At 47.2% G+C, this 22,577-nt stretch overlaps 2 protein-coding genes and 1 long non-coding RNA gene across 5 annotated transcripts; 1 reads left to right on the top strand and 2 right to left on the bottom strand.

The window, feature by feature from the left end:
* Nucleotides 1–316: 316 nt before the first annotated feature.
* Nucleotides 317–4,953, bottom strand: LOC124063466. 2 transcript variants are annotated; one of them, XM_046397155.1, is made up of 10 exons: nucleotides 4,671–4,953; nucleotides 3,493–3,666; nucleotides 2,115–2,272; nucleotides 1,666–1,864; nucleotides 1,497–1,593; nucleotides 1,229–1,400; nucleotides 1,040–1,089; nucleotides 823–949; nucleotides 610–755; nucleotides 317–445 (listed from the first exon to the last, which is right to left on the bottom strand). In XM_046397155.1, exons 1-10 carry the CDS (start codon nucleotides 4,919–4,921, stop codon nucleotides 392–394), a joined length of 1,428 nt encoding a protein of 475 aa, XP_046253111.1. In that variant the 5' UTR covers nucleotides 4,922–4,953; the 3' UTR covers nucleotides 317–391. The 2 variants fall into 2 exon arrangements, with proteins under 2 accessions (XP_046253111.1, XP_046253112.1); XM_046397156.1 differs by having other exon boundaries at nucleotides 1,229–1,316.
* A 639-nt stretch (nucleotides 4,954–5,592) lies between these two features.
* mecp2 (methyl CpG binding protein 2) lies at nucleotides 5,593–17,446 on the bottom strand. The gene is made up of 6 exons (XM_046397151.1): nucleotides 17,322–17,446; nucleotides 13,286–13,481; nucleotides 12,943–13,154; nucleotides 12,664–12,857; nucleotides 12,428–12,564; nucleotides 5,593–11,662 (listed from the first exon to the last, which is right to left on the bottom strand). Exons 1-6 carry the CDS (start codon nucleotides 17,351–17,353, stop codon nucleotides 9,299–9,301), a joined length of 3,135 nt encoding a protein of 1,044 aa, XP_046253107.1. The 5' UTR covers nucleotides 17,354–17,446; the 3' UTR covers nucleotides 5,593–9,298.
* On the top strand, nucleotides 15,822–22,419 carry LOC124063467. Of its 2 annotated transcripts, none has more exons than XR_006844112.1 (4): nucleotides 15,822–16,647; nucleotides 16,889–17,151; nucleotides 18,838–19,039; nucleotides 21,270–22,419. It is a non-coding gene; the product is annotated as an uncharacterized LOC124063467 (long non-coding RNA). The 2 variants fall into 2 exon arrangements; XR_006844111.1 differs by having other exon boundaries at nucleotides 15,822–16,725.
* Nucleotides 22,420–22,577: the final 158 nt, after the last annotated feature.

Raw genomic sequence — 22,577 nt, 5'->3', positions numbered from 1 at the left:
AGCTGATCCCAGACCAGCTCCCCTCCTCCTGCCGTCTCGCCTGTTTCTCATTTTCTCTCCTTCTTTTTTTTTTGAGGTTGAAATTTGAGTCAAAAAGAAAACTGGAGAAAAATTCCAGCATTGTTTTGATTTTTCCTTTTTCCTCTCCGTGAAAGCCACAGAGTCCATCTGAGTTCTGCCGTTTTCCTCACAGCGAGTGGAGTTTCTGTCAGCCAGCAGGGGGCTCCACCGCCAAACGTTCAGATCATTCGAGTTCAACTCGTAAATCACATGTTGGAGATTAAAACCACCTCACAGTGAGTTCAACACATTCCTGTTTCAAAAGTAAAATTCTGTTTTATTGACATTCAGAAAGCGTTCAGGTTAAAACACACAGCAGAGGAAGATGAGGTCAGCATGAGGATGAAGGAGGCTCTGATCCTCTTCTCCGCAGGTGGTAACGAGGCTGACCAATCAGATCGTGACAATTACACGGAAACACAGACAGACGGAGGAGAAAAGAGCAAAGGTCAGTGGTCGTCAGGAGCTCAAACCTGGATGAAGCAGGACTACAGTCACTCAAAGTGTCTGCGTTCAACACACAACCATCAACAACCCGATCAGACTGACCTGTCTGTCCTCCACCAGGATGCTGTAGACCAGAGGGGACGAGGAGGAGGCGGCGAGGCGGGAGGACAAGGAGCGACGCCCTGAGGCATTGTGGGTGAAGTCAGCTGCTGAGCTGTTCACTGTGCTGCCGAGAGCACCAACAGGACCTGCAGCACAAACACCATCACTCCACATGGCCAAAAGTATGTGGGCAGAGGTGAGACAGGTACTGACCAATGTGTGAGAGGTGAGACAGGTCTGAGCTCTCTGCAGACACCAATGAACTGCCCTCCTCTTCCACTTCTCTTTTTATCTCCTTTCTCCTTCGCAGCTTCTCTCCTCTTCTGCTCTCTGATGTCCTCTGGAGGAAATTTGATTGCTCAGGCAGATGTCACATGACAGGAAGTACATAACTGCTGCCATGCTGAGATGTGTCAGCTGTTGCTCTCACCTTCACATTCAGCCGACTGTCTGTGTTCTCCTGTTGCTCCGCTAGACGTGCTGCAGGCAGGCAGGCAGGCAGACAGACAGACAGACAGACAGACAGGGACCATTCAGCACTTTCCAACATGCAGTTCCTCTAATGTCCACCAGGTGCTGCTGTGATCAAACAACTTAGCTCAGTCCTGTCTGAAATCACCTGCGTGCTGCAGCGCCTCCTGCAGGCCTCTCTGCGTCTCTCTGAGTTGCTGCAGGACCTGCAGATTCTGCTGAACCGGGTCTCGGTACTGAACACACACACACAGCAGAACACACACTCCAACACACACCATGAACCTTCGCAATATACTCACATACACACTGAGAAACTCCTGCACACAGAAAACACATCAGGGTCACAACACCAACCACATCCAGCAATCAGAGTGTGTGTGTGTGTGTGTGTGTCTCAGCTGAAAGCTACCGACCATGTGTTTGTGCTCAGGATGGTCAGAATTCATCACAAACTGGTAGATCTTCCTCTCCAGGTAGAAATTTAAACACACCAAAGCCAACAACACCAACCTAAACACACGCAGAAATATAAAACTTGTTAACTGTTACCTGTCTATAGTGGAGGTGAGGGGGAGGAGCTACCTGGCTCTGGAGGAGCGCTGGGTGGAGGTGAGGAGGTAGGAGGTGCAGAGAGCAGCTGCGTTGTAGCAGCAGGAGCTCAGGCTGTGAGCTTCCATCAGCAGGAAGCTCTGCAAGAAGGAAACTCTGTTGAAGAGCTCAGACAGCGCCACCTGCTGCTCCCTGGAGACACTGCTGAGCTCTGAGAAGAGCGACCGCAGACCTGATGGGGACACACAGACAAGTGGAGACAGATGGATGTGTAGACAGACAGGCAGAGAAAGAGACAGAGCAACTACATCATCAATAATAAAGTGCTAGTTGAAGCTGCACTGAATGACTTGTGGCCACTGCGTCTCGGCGTGCGTTTGACGTGTTTCAACGCTGTGTGCCAGTGCAGTAAAGACTACAGTGACCTTCCCCGAGTGTGGAGGTGGCAGGTTAACAGGCTGAGGCTGCTGTGTTGTTTTCACCCTGGGTGGAGTCTCTCAGGGTGACTCTCAGCTCCTCTCCGTTATTCAGAATCTCCTGCTGGGCCTGTAAGGCAGCAGTCTGGGCCTCAACCAGGTCCTCAGCCATCTGCCTGGTGGACTGCAACTGCTCAGCTACATCTGCTGAAGTCTCTGTTAGCCTGACACACACACACACACACACACACACAGCGTAGAAATGATTACCCATTAACATTAACACAACTGATGAGTGACATTCAGCTGCACACAACATTCAGTTTTTCTTCATTCTTCTGTTGGTCAGCCTGTCAGTCAAAGTGCTGGGTTCACACATCAACTCCTGGGGCCTGATTCAGAAAGCAGGTTTAATGAAAACTAAGTTAAGCCTGAAATGAAGGAAACTCTGGGTTAACCGTTTCAGTAAGGACGGAAAGAGAGGTAATTTATATTTGGTAACTTAATCTGTGAACATAACCTGGTCGGGAGCAGGTTTTCAGTGAACCCAGAGTTTCTGTCCGTCTCGTCCCCTTTAGAGAGCAGAACAGCTGCTTCACGTCCTCATTCATTCATTCAGTCACGTTTCAGTGGAGAACAACCGAGTAATTATTAAGATGTGATTTTGAGGCCCACACTGCTTGCTTGTCTCGCCCCGAAGACTCCTTAGTTGAGCGGCACCGTTTTTCTTCCTTGGTTTCGGCTCATCTCCTGTGCCTGTCAGAGGTGGAGGTCCTCCACCCGTTTTCCAGGGCTTTGCCCTGCTTCTGTTGGCTGAGTAGAAGTCAAACGTCACTTTCCTCAGCTCCGATTAATGAAACAGAAGAGGACATCATGTTGAAGCTGCTGCACACTGAAATAACCACTGAATGATGTTTACTTTGTTTAACGTGTCAGATGTTATCACAGTGAGGTACAGCCATGATATTGGTGATATTTTAACAGTGATGAAACACTAAACTTGTGCTGTGACTCCAGCAGCAGTTTTTCCCGCCAACTTTCTGTCCTTCGCTGCTGCCAAAGATGTTCTCATAGTCGGCGTGTGCCTGCAGAAGACTTGTAGTCCTGCAGACCACAAATCAGAATCAGAATCAGAATTCCTTTATTAATCCCTGGAGGGAAATTCTTGAAACAGGAGGCCTCTGATTCTCATTGGCCGTTGCCATGGTGAATCGTAGTATCGGGGCTCCAGTCGTGATGGCTTTTTATAGTCGTGGTGATTAACTCAGAGTCAACCTGCTCAGAGCTGATTGGACTGACTCAGATCAGCTGCTCTGAAACTGGATACTCAGCATTTTTCATCTCAGAGCTCACAAATTAACTCAGAGGTCGTTGAACTCCCTTCCTGAAATGGGCCCCAGATGGTCACTTGAGAACTTTGTGTTACCTGTACAGGTTATCTTACCTGTGCATGGTGTGCTCAGCTCGGCTCTGCCAGGCTTCAGACTGCAGGAAGTGACAGATGGAGTGGGTGTGGGTGAAGAACTCGGTGTAGGTGTTAAAGGCCACAGCGTCCATACCAGCTGTACACCTGCTGACCTCAGACCCCTCAGGGCATGATGGGAAATCTCTGCCTGAGCTGACAGATGAAATACAGGTTGACAGCAGCAGGTGAGACAATGAACCAATCATTGATCGTATTCTTCATGAAGTCATCACATTGTGCTCAGTGACAAATATTTTATTTATTCTTTTATTGCATCAGTCAAAATGAACACAAATCATTTTTTTAATTCTACATTTGACTGCTGTTTGGTTTGGTCACGTGACCGACAGGCGGCTCAGATGAAGTGAACAGGAAATAATCTGGTACTTCGATAATACCTCAAAGCAGAAATTTAACATCGCAGGAATATTAAAATACTCAAGCAAATACTTCAAATGTGTAGTGAATTGGTAGCTTTCCACCATCAGCAATAAACATGAAAGTGACAGATGGCTTGAAGTGAAGGTAAAACCAGCAGCGGCACGTAACTCAGTACATACCTGAAATACTTGTACTTTACTTGAATATATACATTTATTCTACTTTCTACTTCTATTCCATTACATCTCAGAGGGAAATACTGCAGTTTTTACTTCACTGCATTTGTCACAAAACACACGACATCACACAGACAAAACAGAGCAAAGCGGTGGCTTTCAGCAGGTTGCGGCTGTGATGACGCAAAAGCCAACAGCATAAACTGTTTCTTTGTTCGCCAGCCCTCAATACGATAATTTGGCCCTCCGGTGCCCCCTAGTGGCGAGATGGTGAAGTGCAACCAGGCTGCCTTCACCTGAATGTGCACCTGGCAACGCGTAGTTCTCTTAGAAAACGTGTTTATTCCAGATTCTTTGTCCATCTTTAACGTCAGTACTATTCAATATATTGGAGGGAAAATAGTTTTACTTGTGATTACAATATAAAGATGCTGTAAGCCTAGTAAGCAGCACAGATGAATGGTTTTACTGCTTCCAGTCCTTTCTCGGCGGAGCTCAGCCCCCACGCAATTCAAATCGTGGTGTTTCCACTGAAGACGACCTAAACAATGTGAATACTTCACCTATGTCGCTCACCAGCGCTGCTTCAGCGCGTTTTACCTGCTCAGGTGACACACGGCGAACCTCAGCGCGATGCGGCTCTGGCTTTCTGCAGTCATGTCCCTGCAACGTGCGTCCAGGTGCTCCAGAGCTCGTGCCCAACACTCTCCGTACCTGGACTGAGCGGCGAGGCTGCGCATGCGCCGTAGCACCATCCAACCGCGTTCAGAGTCCGGAACGGAGCCGGAGAGGAGTCCGAGCAGCACCGCGGCGCTCAGTAGCCGCAACACCACCACCACCTGAGCCGCCATCTTCTCCTGTCTGTAGCTCAGCCAATTAAAGAGCCCGGTTTTCACCTGTTCAGAGGTCACCGAGAGGTCACGAGTCGTTTGAATTCTGTTTTCAAATCAGTGTCAGCTTCAGTCGGGCTCCACGATGGACTACTGACCTCACCGACCCGGACCACCATGTGGACCCTGCGGTCTGCTGGTTCCCGTCCGGTGCAAAGCAACTAAAACATGAATTAGATTTAGGAGTCAGTAACATGCTGCTTGTTACGTCTTAATCGTTTTATGTCACGATGCCAGCAGCATGGAAGGAAGTTTTAAATACCAGATTAAAATCTGTTCTTCATTCCTTTTAAAAATCCAGTCGTTAATTCATCTTGTAAACTGAAAACATGAAACCAATCTTTGTTTATTTATGAACTCATGAATGTTTGCTGGGGCTGAGGCATCCTGTTTTTTTATCTTTTTATTGCCCATTAAAATATAAAATCATTATGATGATGAATGACTTTTTCTCTCAGTCAGTTCATTCATAGATCAGCAAATTAACCTGTAAACAAATGTGTCACTGTGAAGTGTGAGTGCATGTGAGGAATCAAACACAATCGACACTTTTTAAGATCTGAACTGGTCAGAAGGCGGAAACATGAGCAGATAACTAAAATGTGACGTTGAAAAAAGGCCAAACACACAGAAGAGATCAAAATGTGTATTCATCTCAAGGGCGACGGATTACTGGACGATCTAATGATACTCTTCATCGCCTTATTTTGAAGGTGTTTGTGTGCGAGAGCTACAATCAGTCAGACGACCACACATCAGGGGACAACAAATGCTTTTAGTTAGAAAGAAAAATAAGAAAACAGGTAAAAACTAGTTTTGTCTACAGCGACAGTGTATTGGAGTTTCCACTGAATTCCAACCAGAGTAAAAGCAGAATATTCATCCTCAATATTAGCAACTATGAAGTCACCACACACATCACTACTAAGTCTAGAAACACAACATGGCTTGGCTGACATGGTGGCTTCTGGCAAGACGCACAATATTATAGGCACTAAACTCTGGAACATGCAATATGGTGGCTGGTTACTGTAGTTTGTGCCGGGTCGAGTCCTGTGGCGTGAGTCCGTTCACAGAGGGACGTTTGATTTCTGCGTCTGCGCGAGAGACAGCATGCTAACAGCTTCACTGCTCCGAGCAGACTGGGCGGCAGGCGGAGCGCCACGTACGCAGAGGTCACCTGTATGACATCACCGAGGTGCGTCAGGTGAGGGCTGGATGACTTTTAGTTTAAACGAGGCACATTTATTTTATCAGGGATGAAGACATTCATTCATTTTTTTCTGATTGAGGGGTGAAAAGCTCAGTTTTCGGACATTTGTTAAAGTGCTGGAGCTTCCCCCACAGAGTCGTGTGGACACTAAGGTGCAAAGTGTGGAGTTTATGGGCGACCGATCACCAAGAGAGCACGAACACTCAAACAGCGACTGTAAGTCCACCTGTGAGAGCTCACATCCAGGAGTCTGAAGCAGCTCCCTGATGGACCAGGAGTAAACTACGGCTTCCACAGCCAATCACAGGGCTTCTCGTTAAAGATCCAGATCAGTAGCCATGGCAACATATTTGTGAGCAGTGATCAGTCTTGGTATGTTTACTGCATACTTAGGTTTACTTACATTTTAAAAACATAAAACTCACTGTTAATATCTGAAGTGTAGTTTAATCTAAGTGATACAATCAGTTCATTTTAACTCGGATTCTGTAATATTTTTATTGTAATTAAGTGCTGTGCGGGAGGCTGTTTTGTTTCTGCTGCGAATTGTGTGGAAACGACTCATGTTTTGTTTCTGCACTCAGTTTGAAGTCACCTCTTGGTTTTCTTCAGGCGTCCTGCCTGACGGCCCTCGGGGTGTTTCTGGACCTGCTGCTCAGTCTGGTCCAACTGGACTCTGGTCGTTGCAGTTGTACTCAGACCAAAACAACCACGAGACCCTTTAGAGGAAGTGGTCTGGATCTGGTCGCAAACCATTTCTGGAGTGTTTCCTTTGTCATGATCTGATCCCAGTCTGATGAGCTACAATGACTTTGCAGTCAGCTGTGTTTTGCTCGCCGGTGAACAAGTGGAGGTCTCTGAGCTTCTTCCTGTTTCTGTGTTCTTATTCCTGCCACAGTCAGAGAACAGAGAACATCCTCATCTGACTTTGGTTCTGAACCGAGAACATGAGTTTACTCATCCAAACTAACGACAGGTCTGAAAACACCCTGATGATTCAATCTGGCTTCAACTCATGGACGAGTTAAAGGCTGTGATGTGGCGCCTCCACTCAGGCTTAAGTAAAAATTATACTTTTCATGTCTGAATGTGCGAGGGTCCATGTGGTGCAAATCACACCATCAGAGGGCATCTGTTTGGACTCAAACACTACAACCATCTACCGAAGACGTTTGTGTGTGTCGCATGTGCCGACGTCCACCTATGGGAGTACGTTCAGGCCTCCATTACAGACGACACGTCTGAGCTCAAACGTGACTGTCTGTGTTATAAATTTTTAAGGTTTCATATTTGTGAAACTTTCCAAGAACCAAGAAAACCCGTTTGTTTTTGTGACGTCCTGTGAGCAATTTTCATTCAGGTGAATAAACGTCACCTTTGACCGTGACATACAGTTTTTACAGTCGTCTGTTGCACCTGACAGTTCAACTACAAATCATCAGGGGACTCAGAGCCATCGAAACGTTGACACTGAAAATGAAATAAATAAACCAAAGCAACATTTTCATGCCAACTTCCTCCTAAAAACTATCAAAGATCTGAATCGTTCGGCTAGCTTTTCATTGCACAATAAGAACTCGTTTGTGATCCAGTGATGCCTGCTCCATGTGCGCCCACTGCAGAATGTGGATTTCAAACTGAGTGCAGTCCTGCAGGACGTGTTCTCACTGTCTCTAAGGAGTTTCTCCTTCGCGCTCTCATATGTGGACTTACAGGACCACAGTCGGTTTTCAGCTCACTGAATAGTTTTGAGTTTCCAGCACATGCGACTCCACACAAAGCTCAATCGGACTTCGTTCAGGGTTTAACTTCAGAACGCTGTCCCTCTGGCTGACAGTAAACCGCGACGAAGTCAACCTCTGCGTATGTGTTGCTCTGGTTGAATGCCTGCAGGGTCTCCGAGCGACATGCAGGCGGTTGATTGTACAGACTGGAGGAGTGCAAACTGTTCCAGACATTCAACACGAAGACACAATAAAAATGACTCCATTTCCCACTCTTTCATTAAGACTAAAAACTAAAATAAAGCTACTGTAAAAGTGGGTTTGGTTTGCTATTAAAAGTGCTTCCTTTGGAAACAAAAAGACTGAACAGATTTAATGAAGACCAGGATGGAAGAATCTCTAATCTGGAAGAACAACTCGCTGTGTTTCTAAACGATGAGCCGCTCGAGGTTTTCTGATCCAACAACTGACTCGTCTGTTTTTGAGGCTGTTTTGGCGTCTGACAGGAGGAACCGAGAACTCTTCAAGTTGTTCAAATATTGTAAATGATAATGAGTTTCAAAGACTGGATGAGGCCTGTGCAGATTCAGATTCACTACCTGCAGGGGGCAGTCTGGAAGTTGATGACAAACATTACTGACCCTCCTTCTTTGTGGGCTTAATGCAAAACGGGAAGAAAATAAATTGTGAAATTTTTGTGAAACCAGGTAAAGGTGCAAACCGCCACCCCACATCACCTCTGAGGCTTTCCGTCGAGGACTAGTTTCAGTACTGTCAGTCAACGCGAAGAGTTTTAGTGAGATGCCGTCAGTTAAGAGCAGGACTTTAAATAACAGACTGTCAGTCAGCAGCACGACAATGAGTAAGGGACCGTCAGTCAATAATATCAGAGTTTAAAGCTGTATAACAGAGACAAAACAAACTATCAAAATACGAAATAAAAAAAAAAAAAAAAAAAAAAGGTTATATTCCGGAAGCAACGTTTCGTTCAGAGTAATGTGTTGTTAAGCGTCGGTTTTTAGTTCCAAACTACTTCCCCCTCCCCATGGAGACTAGCGGGACACAACAGCTGCCTTTTGATTATGTACACACGCACACTTGTTTATCGTTTTTTCCTTTTTGTTTGTTTTTCCTAGAAAAAGACAATATTCGTTCTCCTCTCCAGCTGTCCTCAGTGTCCAACTGGTTCTCAAATCCAGAACTTTACAGAGTCTCCAGACAGAATAAGAACTCAGCAGAAACTGCAACGGTCCTACCAGCTCTGCAAGACCATCCGTCTATCTGAAAACAGTGTACAATCATTAAACCTCCATGAACAGCCCAGTCACACTCCTCTTCCGCCTGGTGCTGACTCAGTCCGTCAGTCCACCGATGGGTCAGCCTGTTCATCAGCCTGACCAATCAGCTGACTCTTTCGCTGACGACCGTCCGTGACTCTACAGTTTCTTCCCGGCTGGGGCAGGGGACAGCTGACTGAGGGACGATGTCTCTGAGCTCCCTGCCCTCACCTGCTGCCTCTGGCTCTGCCCGGAGCCTAGCCCTACCATCTGCCCCAGGAACAAGACCGACCCCAGCCCCTGCTACTACTGGAGTTGTAGGAGGCATGGAGCTGGGAGGCCTCTGGGGGGTGCTGTTCGACCCTCTTTCACCTCCTAAAACATCTCTGTTGTCTGGTGCCATGACCGTCTCCCCTCTGCCCTCTACCCTGATGCCTTCCACGCTGGCCTCTCGGCTCAGCAGCAGGCTCCCCCGGCCAGGCCGAGCAGTACTCAGATCTTGAGGCTGTTCGCTCTGGTTCTGCTGAGCAGGGACTAGGTTGGTCCTGGATAGGCTGGCAGATGGTCGGTGGGATGAAAGATGCTGCATATGGGGCCTGGTGAACTGAGGGTGGGGCTGGGGACGTGGCTGTGTTTGAATCCTCTGAAACTGTGGCTGTGCTTGGGGTTGGGACTGGGGTTGGGAATGGGGTGGCCTAGGCTGGGAGAGAGATTGTCTGGGCTGTGGTCTGTATTGGGTCTGGTGCTGTTGTTGAGATAGGTGCCTTGTCTGCTGTTGGGGCTGCGCTTGATGTCTGGGTTGCAGGTGAGGCTGAGGCTGTGTTTGGGCTAGGGTCCTGGACTGGGGTTGAGCTGGGGTCCTAGAATGAGTTTGAGGATGCGCTTGGGCTGTGGTCCTGGACTGGGATTGAGGCTGCGTTTGTGCTGTGGGTCTGGACTGGGACTGAGGCTGCGTTTGGCTTGGGGTCCTAGACAGGGTTTGAGGTGGTGTTTGGGCTAGGGGTCTGGACTGGGACTGAGGCTGCGTTTGAGCAGGGGTTCTGGGCTGCAGTTGAGGCTGAGATTGGGCCAGGATTCTTGACTCTGATTGAGTCAGAAGTTGGGCTGGGGTCCTGGTTTGCAGTTGAGGCTGCAGTGACTGCCGGGTCTGGGGTTGAGATTGTTGTTTGAGTTGGGCTTGGGATTGAGACGAGTGTCTGGACTGGGTTTGAGGTTGGGTTGTTGTGGGGGACTGAGCTTGCGGATGTGGGTGCCTCGTTTGGGATGGATGAATGTGCAAGATAGAAGGAGACTGAGGTGGAGCATGCAGAGCCTGAAGCTGGGTTCGCTGCTGGGCTGGGGAGTGGACAGGCTGTGACTGAGTTTTTTGGGGAGGGGGTTTGGGCTGACCGTAACTTTGGGATGAGGACTGCTGGGACCGTGGCTGGGGCAGGACATGCCTGGTAGGAGAGGGCTGGGGAGCTGGGTATTGAGGTTGGGCTTGGGGTTGAGTGGGAGACTGGGTCTGGGGATGCTGCTGGGAACGCGGTTGGGGTTGGTGGCGTGGCGAAGGATGCCGAGGTTCCGGCAGGGACTGAGTTGCAGACTTGGACTGTGGTCTGGGAGGAGCTTGCTGGCTGTGCTGGGACTGTTGGGCGGTGAGCTGAGGCACAGTCTGAGGCTCAACATCAGGCCCGGATTGGCTGGAGGGTGCTGGGTGTTCAGAGACTGGAGGAGGAGGCTGATCCAATGTGGATGCAGAGGAATGTTGGTGGCGATGATGATGATGATGGTGGTGGTGGTGGTGATGATGAAGGTGATGTTTGTGAGGCGGCCGGTCCTTCCGTTTGTGACTTTTTGATGGGCTAATGCTACTGCTGCTGCTGCTACTCCTTTCTCCTCCTTTATCACCTGCATCTTCATCTACTTCCTCTCCTTTGCTTGCTCCATCTCCTGCTGCTATTCCTGTTTTCTCCTTGTGCTTCCTCCCTTTATGCGCCTTGTGTCCATGTGATTGGCTTTCATCTGAAGCAGCAGGCTGCTTCTGTGATTGGGCCTGACTCTGCTCAGAGGCGGCGGGCTGAGGCTCGGAGGTCGGAGCTCCCTCGCCTTTATCTCCCTCCACCTCTACTGTGTCCCGTCTCTCAGTTTCAGTTGTTGCGGACACCAGAGTCTGAACGCTCTCCCTCTCTTCCACGGTCTCTCTCGTTTTGCGTTTTTTGATTGGCAGGGCTGTTTCCTGGACAACAGGTTTGGTGGAAGACTCCTTGGCTGCTCTCCGTTTAGCCTCAGCTGCTAAAATGGCAGCTGCAGTGTAGCTACCAGCTGCTGAGCTACCAGATGTTGATGCAGCAGAGGTGGATGTGGTGGCGAGCGATGATGCTGCTGAGGCCGAGGTTGGTTTCCTGCCACGTTTCTTGGGTGCGGTCTGCGGTGGGGCAGTAAGTTCCTGTTCTGATTTCCTCTTTCTGCCAGGACGAGACTTTGGCACCATGGCAGGAGATGGCACCTACAGGGAATTAACACTGTAATCAATCAATCAACATTAACCATTAACATCAGCAACACTGTTACTTGAAGTTTTAAAACTTTGACAGTTGTGATACTTTGCATCATGTTGGACCGTGGTTCTCAAACTGGGGCACTTACATTGGGTATGTGGGAAAAAGTGATTTACACTGTCAAATTCAAATTCAAACATTACATTTTCAAACTAACTAAACTCATGTATACCCTGACGTGTTCGACAAAATAATTACACAGCTGGTTAGCCAAGTCACAGCACAACAGCTAGCAGCCGCACTGTGTAGACGAGCGCCGCACAAGGCCAACTATCAAGGACACATCTGGCGGTGACAGCGGCCCAGGTCAGGATGCTAGCAGCAGTAAAGGTGTTGCTAGCCAAGCCATTAGCCTCAACCGGATTTCTGGGTCACACTGCACACAGAGGACCCTGAAATGGCCAGTCTTTGACACCACATCAAGAGTGGGTTTCTTAGTTCTGACAAACACGAAAACAGAGTACAGGCACAGATTGTGTGGCGAAAACGATTAAGACTTCAGACTTTCTCAAATCTTGTCCAGCTTTTCCATCATTAACCATATGAGCACTGCAGTTACCCCTGCCTTTGCCTGCAGTCCTGTTCAAAACGCACAGGACCCCAACACCTGTCACGGCGGTGGGGCTCACTTGTCTCTAGGTGGGGGCTACAATGTCCCTGAGTGTTTTGTATCTCAAAAATTTACAGATGACTGTAGGACAGACTGACCACACCTTTGAGGCAGTGGAGGTGGTGCCAGTGGAGGAATCTGCCTTGCCAAAGGGCATCTTGACCAGCAGTTTGCCTGGAGTCTTTTCAACTACACGTTTCATGGCCACGCCCTCTGTAGCCTGCCGCATCTTCCCACTGCCTACACAAACACAGAAAAGTAAGACAAATAATTAAAGAAAACAAGGAACACTTACTTAGAAACTGTTCAGCTGCATGCTTAGTGTCGCTAGCTGAGTACCTTTGGGCCTCCCGCGGCCTCGCCCCGATGGTTTCACCACCTTCGGTTTCTTAGGTGGGCGTCTCTCACGGCGGGAGGGACTTCCACGCCCGGTGACAGTGAAATCAAAATCATTTGGGTCAGTGGTCGTGTCGCCGACTTTCTGGAAGTAGGCGATAAGTTCTACTTTGGAACGAAATGCCTTTCCCTCCGAGCTGAAGGAGATAAAAACAACAGCCATAATAAACGCACTGCTGTCGTCACAGAAGGCTGACAACAGCAGCAGAGGGTCTGGCTTACTTGATCAGATAGACATCAAACTTCCCGGCTGAGCGACCAGACTTCCTCTGTTTGAGTTTGCGGGTCCAGCCTTCGGGCAGTGACGGGTCATCGTACAGCGGCCCGCGGTCCCGAATGATGGAGCGCCGCTGCCTGGGAGAACCTGCGGACTCACTGCCGGCTGCAGACTCTGATCCGGGCTCCTCTGAGGGGCCTGCCACTGGCTCCGACACCTGCAGAAGGGAGGCGACATGTAACTAACCTCTCGTCCTGAAGACGTATTATATTGGATTACATCATATTGTTTGTAAGGTGATAAAACTGAGCCCCTCCAGGATGGCTGACCTCTCACAATCATCTTTACCTGCGTCTGTTGCTCTGCCCCCGTCTGTGGCTGCAGCACGGCGGTAGAGCGTGTGGCTGATGATGTGGTCTCCACTCCCCGGTCGGCATGGCGACGCTCCCGGCGGGTCTTCTTGGTCTTACTGTGGGACCTCTCTCTTACACTGTGGGGGTGCTGGGGGTCTACAGGTCCCTCCTCGCTCTCTTGACCTTCCTCCCTGTGGGAAACATAGGACCACCTTTGTTAACATTACACCTCAAATGACACCACACAGTCATATCTGCACAAGGTTTTGCTGGTCACTCCTCCTTTAGGATGGCAGAATCTGTGGGGTCCACTTTTCTCTGAGCCTTCTGGCTATGGTCTGATGATGATGATTTGGTTTCTGGGGCAACAGCCAATAATTCGGGGCTTCTGAAATCTCCCCGATATCCAGACCAACGCTTCTCTTTCCCGTCACCAAAATCTTGTCCCTTGCAGATTCTGCATTCATGCAGAAATCTGTTTAAGATTATACAAATTTTATAACTCCCCAAATCCAGCAATCTGACCACCCGGCCAAGACCCAGCAGTGACTGGACAGGAGTCTGAACTCTTCTCTCAGCTCCTTCTTCATCCCTCACACAACCAATTTCATCCCATGTGAACGGGTCAACACTGACTGTGGACAGACTTTCTGACAGGCTGCACTGTTGTCCACATCTGTAGGATTTGTGGTGTCAGGACTACAGAAACACTCAGACACCAGTTGTGTTCATGAAAGGCCACATTAGAGAACGGTGAAGCACAGAATCCAACTGAACCTCAACATTTTCTGTGCAGCCTGAGATTTTTTTAAAACATATTTTGGATTTTTGTCTTCATTTTGATAGTGACAGTACAGAAACACACAGGAGCTGCAAGACAGCAAACCAGGGACTTTGGGATTATTCTTCTTAAACACTTAGCCACCGGTCGCTCCTCATGTTGTGGCAGGACCGGAGAGCAGCGTTACTGCAGGAGCTCAGACTTTGGCTCTTCATCCTCTTTTCTCAACCGCAAAAACGTCTCCATCAAACTCCCTCCCTCAGTCGTGTCAGCTGCCCGACAAGACAAAGTCCGTCTCCACACCGGACATGACTCACATGCTCTTCATCGCGTCAAGTCTGTGCTTTTGTTCTGAAAAGCCTGCATGACGGCACGTCTGTCTTCCTGCGTGGACTTTCAGAAATGCTATGTTACAGCCAATGACAGTGTCTGAACACACCAGCGGGAAGATAAAGCTGCCTCGGCTCTGACCAATCACAGACTGATCGATCACCATTCTGTTCTAACAGTCTGAATGTGACGGCGCTTTGACCGCTGTGAACAGGAAGTGATGTTAACAACACCACAGACAGATGATATCTGGTCTGCTTCTGCTATTTCTAATTTAATGAACAAATTAAATGATGATGGGGAACCTGTTCGTATCTTTGAGTTATTTACAAATGATATTAACATAAAAATTAACATTTGAAAACTGAATTAACTAACGACACCAGTGTTGTTAAAGTACCCAAAAGTCAAACGTGAGTAAAAGGAAACATACTGTGTTCAAATATTACTTTAAGAAAAGTACTTCAGTAAAGTCTTTAAGTATCTGATATTAAATGTGTTCATAGAAGATTATACACACATTTACACGCACGTAAATACGATTCGAGTTGACTGATTATCACATCTGAAATTCAGTGTTTTTTGTCATCTGACTGCTGAGCCAATAAATTAATTTAAAAATGTTCTGCTTTGGCTCTGAAATGAAATGAAGTCTGAAAAAGCAGTAAGTTATAAAATCAAAGTACAATATCTGTGTCCACAATATAACGGAGGAAGAGAATATAAATACTCAAGTGAAGTACAAGCACCTCAGACCTGTACTTCAGTACAGCACGTGAGTAAATGTACTCGTTGTGTGACAGATTTGCAGTATAAAACGGTGCAGCATCTGAAGATCGTTTCTCTGAGACTCTGTGATCTCGAGGCCTCGGACAGACCGGCGGTCTAACTGCACGCTGCTGTGCAGGTTCAGGTCTGAGCCTCGTCCTCAGTCCCATCTTTCCATGCAGTCTACAGCCGAGTATGCACAGGTAAGAGTAACATTCATGACCAAAGAGAGTGCCTGAGTGTGAGAGAGTGTGCCTGCAGTACCAAAATACTTCTACAGTACTTGGGTTGGGATTCATTATGACTTCATGAGCAGATAAACAAAAGATCCAGAAAAAACAAACGATTCTTTACGCCACATGATCACCTGAGTGCGCGTTGCACAATGTCAGTATTTCACTTTGTTAATACCACTTATGTGTACTGGTACACGGTGGCACCGTGATCCACACAGATGCACTATGACAACATCTCCACGAAACTAAATTTAATTGATACCACATTACTATAAATATGTTTTTCTCCGATTTCCACGCACTTTGATTGGTGTTTTTCTGGTTTCATCATTTCCACGTTTTTGAATCAGAAGGTTTCGAGATTCGAGACAAGCAAAACCTGTATGCAAATGTGTTGCAGCAGGAAACACCTTCAGAGCAACAGGAAGTGACATCAGACAGACATGTTGATGCTGAGCTCTGACACTGAATCACTGAGAGGAGCCACAGACCGCCATCTTTACTCTGCAACAACCGAGCAGCTTCCTGTCTATGAAAACACAGAGAAGAACCAAGGAATCATCTGTTACATCACTGAGATGAAAAGCAGCTGCTGGTCCAGCGACGGTCCCAGTCCAGACCAACCTGTCAGCCAGCAGCTCAGAGGCCTCCACGCCTCGGCACGAAATCCTGAGCCCGTGTGAGCAGCGTAAACCTCCCCGTGTAGTTTTCAAAAAGACTGAATGAACTACAGCTGCAATGATTAGCCAACTAATCAGTTAGTTAATAAACACAAAATTAATCAATTACTATTTTTATGATCATTTGTTTATGTCACTTTTCAAGCAAAAATGCCAGAAATTTATCTTTCCAGCATGTCACACAAGTCTCCACTTCTCTCCCACGCAGTAAACTGACAAGTTAATCAGGGAGCCATCGCTATTTTATAAACAAAACAATTCATCAGCTGGTCAGTAAAATAATCTGCAGATGATCAATAATAAATATTACTGTTAGTTTCAGTCCGAAAAGCTACGCCCACACCTGTCTTGTTGTTGGTCTTCTTCCTGACTGCGGCCAACCGGAGCCTCACTGGAGGAGACACATTTGAGGACATCATTCTGTGCGGAAAATGTTGATTATTGTCCAGTTTGTCACCTTGTGACCCCTCGGATGCATCACGTGACCCTTCGTTAGGGAGGGAACCCGTGTGTGACGATCGAGCTGCCGGTCGAGGTGAAGGAGCAGGAGCAGGAACAGGAAGTGAATCTCACACACACACACACGCACAAAATGGGCTGCCTGGCTCAGCGGCACTGAGGCAGCTGCCTGCTAATGAGGGTAATCACCAGTCCGAGCTAGCGGCCGGGGGTGGGGGGCGCGGAACACATAACTGGCTCTGTGTGTGTGTGTGTGTGAAAAGGGAGGCAGGGCTAAACCCGGGTTACTGAACAGCAGTCTAAACACTCACACACTCTGACTTCTCACTGTTTTTCCTCCTCAGATGAAAGCACACTCTCAGTGTTTGCTAACGAGCTAGCAGCCTGTTAGCTACCTGCCCCTGTGACGGAGGCTGGTGGACACGCCGCCGGTGACCGGGGCTGTCATGTTTGTGGCGGACACACCGCCGCCGACCCACAGCCTGACTTCCCGGGGACTTATGTGGAAGTCAGAGTAGCCCGGCAGCGAACAGAGAGCGGGCTAAGCTAAAGCTGACGTCCGTCCCTCCTCTCCGGCTACAGCAGCGGCTAAAGTACAGACTTAGCAGTAAGTTGGTGACGTATTCCCGCTAACCCCGCTCCGCCGAGACAGGCCGGGGTAAAAATCAACGCACTTTTACTTCTATAAAACACACGATAGAAAACACTCGGCGGCGGTCGGAAGCGGCGGCAGCGACGGCGCTTTAATGCAGGATAAAATGTAAAAAGCCCACTTACAGTCTCTCCTCTCCGCTCTCCACGGCGGCCATTTTTATTTAAATAAATAATTTTATATTAAAAAAAAGCCTCCAAACATCTCTGCTCCCTCCTGCTGCACCCCGCCCCCTCCGACACCATTTCCAAACGCCGTCAGTGATCAAACACCGCGAGATCGCAGAGAAGATGAGGTCAACACAGCGCCGGGGCGGTGTAGTCTCGCGAGATGTGAATTGTCATCGCTCAGCCTGAGACATTCAGGAGACGCTCTGAAATTTGTAAAAGCAACAACCAGCATCTGAGTGTCAAAGCTTTTGAGCATGAAATAATAAAACAACACTGTAAATACCGTTCATACAGAATGAAAACATTAAAATGATTAATGTTAATGAAACTGAATATAATTAAAGTAAAAATACTAAAATATCGTCAATACAGAGAAGAGTAATTTTATTTAATAAATAGATTTAAAACATCAATTAGCCCAATTACGAACACATAAGATTATGATAGAAGCGTGTTTCTATACGTATATAAACATTTAGAATTGAGGTACATTATCAAAAAGTGGAAAATAAAAAATAAATGATATACACACAATATTTTATATATTTTTAAAACATCTGTAAAAGGTGGGATCCAGCATATTAGCACAGCAGATCCTGCTGACAGCACTGGTAAATAATAATAACTGGCTGGATCTGCAGTTGGCTTTGAGCTTGTCACCGTGGAGGCGGTGTTCAGGGACAGAATGCTGGTAAAACTGCTGGCAATTATGGACAAGTTCCCTTGCCCCCCTGCATAAAATCCCGGACAAGCATAAGCAGCTTCAGCAACAGGCTCATTCAGCTGCTTAAAGAAGCAATACAGGAAATCATTCCTGCCAAGTGCCTTTAGGCTCTACAGCACATCTGCTCATGCCAGATCCTTGAGCAGTGAATGAGACTACTACTTTACTCAATTTTTATTGACTAATACCTTTTTTTTCCTAAAAAATTATCTAACTTTGTATGTATGCATGTTGTTTGGCAAGTGAATGCACCAAGCTGCTGTGGGGTTAACACTTAATTTCCCCACAGGGATTATAAAAGTCATCTATCTATCTATCTATCTATCTATCTATCTATCTATCTATCTATCTATCTATCTATCTATCTAACTGTTACCTCTGAGCTCTAATATCATCCCACAAGAAGTTAGATTAGAATTTCAATTTCTAATTCTAATTCTTATTTTTGATTTTTATTGCTTATTATTTCTATTTCTATTTCTATTGTCTTTATTTCACGCTTGTCCATTGAGCCTCAGGTACTGTCACAGCATTGTTTTATCATGTAGCACATGTAAATTTACTTTCACATTCAGAGTGACACAGAACTGTTTGAACATGAAAGAGATGAGTATCAGGCATAGAAGTTAACAGATCTTATGTCAGGAAATCAATATAAGGACGGATTTTAGCATGAAGCAGACTGAGGATCAATGATATTAGAGTTTAAACTCTGCTCATTAAACTCCTTAGTACATGTATTTGCAGATCCATGTTCCAGGGCTGTGACCAGCGAGCAGCTGAACCGGTAGGTGGCAGCAGACACGGCTGATCCTGTTCACAGTCTCAGAACAGTCTGTACAGAGTAAATACTGAAGCCACTTCTGCCTCTGCCAGCTCAGCTCTGACAACACTAAAAATCATGGCCAACAGTAACAAAGTGTGGGCAGCTAACAACGTGAAGACTCAGGTAAGTCCTGTCATGCATGACCCAAAACATCTGCTGCATCCACACAAAGCAGGAAAAAACAAACAGACATAGTGTCATCAAACTGAAAGCCGTTAACCTCTTTTACCTCACCTGACACGTGTTTCTCACAAACATGTTGTCCTCTGATTGTCCAAAAGTCGATACTGATGCACTAATGCAGCTGCAGTCAGGGTGAGCACACTTTTATAACTACGGTCATGTTTGGTCTCAGCAAAGTGAAGAAATGAAACAGAAGAACAGGATGAGGTCGCTGAAGTAGATGAAAAAGTGGAGTTGATCCTTGGTGGAAATTGGGTTTGTTACAGATGTTCCAACCAAGATAAGAAAGCAACAGGCCAAATAATTGTTATTGTTATAAAAATATGTCTAAAATGTAAAAATAAACATAATATAAAAGTATGTGTGCTGAAACAGCAGCAAACACAGTGAGACTGCAGTCTCTCAGTCTGATGTGTAAAGTCTGAATGACTTCCTGTGCCGCTCTGTGGAGCATCGTGGTGGACTCAGTCTGTCCAACTCCTGTGCCTGACAAGGACATTGTGGACTGGGTGGGAGACAAAGTCCAAGATAGTATGTAACTGAGACAGCATCCTCCTTTCTTACACCACCATCAGAGAGTCCAGCTCCAGCCCCACCACATCACTGGCTTTCTGAATCAGTTTAATGAGCCTTTTGGCATCCACCACCCTCAACCTGCTGCCCCAGAACAGCAAACAGATAGCACTGGACACCACAGACTCATAGAACATCCTCAGCATCGTCCAGCGGATGTTAAACGACCTCAGCCTCCTCAGGAAGTAGAGGCGACTCAGCATCTGTGTTCTTAATGCAGTCCAATTTACTGTCTATGTACACTCCCAGGTATTTGTATTTCTCTACAGTGTCCACTGCAGTCCCCTGGATGAAGATGGGTGTCACTGGAGCCTCCTTGGTCATCGTCACATTCAGCTGCAGATGGTTTTGGGTTTTGCTCACACCATGTGACAAAGTTGTCCACCGGAGCCCTGTACTCAGTCAGATCACCCTTGCTGATATGTCCAACTATGGGCAAGTCATCGGCGAACCTCTTAAGATGGCAGGACTCTGTGCAGTAGATGAAGTCTGTGGTGTAGAGGCTGAAGAGGAAGAGAGAAAGCACAGTCCTCTGAGGGGCCCCAGTGTTGCTGACCACTCTGACACACTGTGTAGCAGGTGCAGATATAGTTGTATTTGTCCCTGGCCTCCATGATTTTGACTCTCAGGTATCCTTCTCACCTCATCCCTATTACCTGCACTGAACACGCTTTTTCTGGCATTGAGGATTACCCATGGCTTGTTATTTTAATAACAAAGGACATTCTTTGCTGGGACAATGCAGGCCACACAGAAACTGACGTACTCTGTGATGCACTCTGTGCATCATTGTTTGTCAGTACTTAAATAAACACAATATGATAATATAGAAATTACCCCTTCGCAGGGTACTTGAGGGTTCATGGGAGTTTGCCCAACCGGTCCAGATGTGTTTTGTGGACTTGGAGAAGGCATTCGACCATGTTCCCCACGGCATCATGCGGGAGGTGCTCCTGTACTCCTGGAGCAGGAGTCTGGTTTGCATTGCTGGCAGTAAAACAGACATGTTCCCAGTGCATGTTGGCCTCTGGCAGGGCTGCCCCTTTGTCACCGGTCCTGTTCGTCATATTCATGGACAGGATTTCTAGGTGCAGCCAGGGACTGGAGAGTGTCCAGTGTCCAGTTTGGGAACCACAGGATTTCATCTCTGCTTTTTGGGGACGATGTTGTCCTGTTGGCTTCTTTGAGCCAGCACCTTCGGCATGCACTGGGGAGGTTTACAGTTGAGTGTGAAGCAGCTGGGATGAGAATCAGCACCTCAGAATCCAAGGCCATGGTTCTCAACCGGAAAAAGGTGGTCTGCCCCCTCCAGGATGGAGGAGAGTTCCTGCCTCAAGTGGAGGAGTTCAAGTATCTTGGGGTCTTGTTCACGAGTGAAGGAAGATGGGAGTGTGAGATTGACAGGCAGATCGGTGCAACGACAGCAGCAATGTTGTCGATGTATCGGTCCATTGTGGTGAAGAAGGAGCTGAGCCAAAAGGTGAGGATCTTGATTTACCAGTCATGTTCTTACCCTCACCTATGGTCATGAGCTTTGGGTCATGACCAAAAGAATAAGATCCTGGATACAAGCGGCTGAAATGAACTTTCTTCGCAGGGTGGCTGGGCGCTCCCTTAGGGATAAGGTGAGGAACTCTGTCACCTGGGACGAGCTCAGAGTAGAGCCACTGGTCATCCACATCGAGGACAGCCAGTTGAGATGGCTTGGGGATCTGCTTCAGATGCCCCCTGGACGCCTCCCTGGGGAGGTGTTCCGGGCATGTCCCACCGGGAGGAGGCCCCGAGGAAGTTCCAGGACACGCTGGAGGGACTATGTCACTCGACTGGCCTGGGAACGCATTGGAATCCACCTGGAAGAGCTGGAAGTGTCTGGGGAGAGGGAAGTCTGGGAATCCCTGCTCAAGCTGCTGCCCACGTGACTCAATCCCTGATAAAGTGGAAGAAAATGGATGGATACAAGTGACATGTAGGAGAAAGCTGACAGAGGAAGTGACACACAAAGTGATGTGACAACAGCTGGCTGAGAGGATGAACAAATGAGAAGACAGAAAGGAGACATAAGGCCTCAACACACACACATACACATATCAACCTAACAATGCATTCAGGAGCTCCTCAAGAAACCACAGAGTCACAGAGGAGGCAGAGTGTTGTTTGTTTGTGTGTGTTGGGGTGTGATGTCAGATTAGTGTAAGGACTTCACGCTTGCCGTAGTTCAAACAAGGAAGTGAGTCACTGGAGTCATGAATGAGTTGTCCAGTCAGAGTGGAGACAACATTTTTATTCAGGACTTCCTGAGTGACAAAATAAAAGTCCCCAGAGATGCAGTGATGTGAACCTCGGTGCTCACTTCAACCAATGCTAATGCTAATGCTTCAACTCATTTGAATACTAGAGGTATACATACACATAAACACACAATACACAAACATGAATCTCTCTGTAAATAAATTGGATATTTAACCTATAAAACGTGTTTTTTATTACTTTGGGATTAGTTTCATTTTTGATCCTGTGTTGAAATCATGAAAACTAATTTTTGTGTGAGCCAAACATATAATGAGGCTTTTAAATCCCAAGTGCCCTTTAATGAACAGACAGAAGCGTGTGACATGATGTGTGTAACCAAAGAAGAACGTTGACATCCTGCAGGGGATTTCTCCTGTTAACTCCTTCATTGCGACATCTGTGGATGTGTGACATCAGTCCGCTGTAACATCATGTCAAATAAAAAACTTAATATGATGTCACTGTATTTTTCCAACATGACAACAGTTCAGTTTGTCAGTTTTCATCATCTGATGTGATGGTTCTCTTTCAGCACTTCTCATGCATCATCTGTCATTTTTATGTCATTCGTTCACTTCATGAATTCTCTAATTAGTTTCTTCTCAGTTAACTTCCT

This window comes from Scatophagus argus, chromosome 8 (genome assembly GCF_020382885.2).
Source record: "Scatophagus argus isolate fScaArg1 chromosome 8, fScaArg1.pri, whole genome shotgun sequence".
Classification (NCBI taxonomy): Eukaryota; Metazoa; Chordata; class Actinopteri; family Scatophagidae; genus Scatophagus; species Scatophagus argus.
Note: the sequence above shows the minus strand (reverse complement) of the source record. Positions and strands in the feature narration are given on the sequence as shown.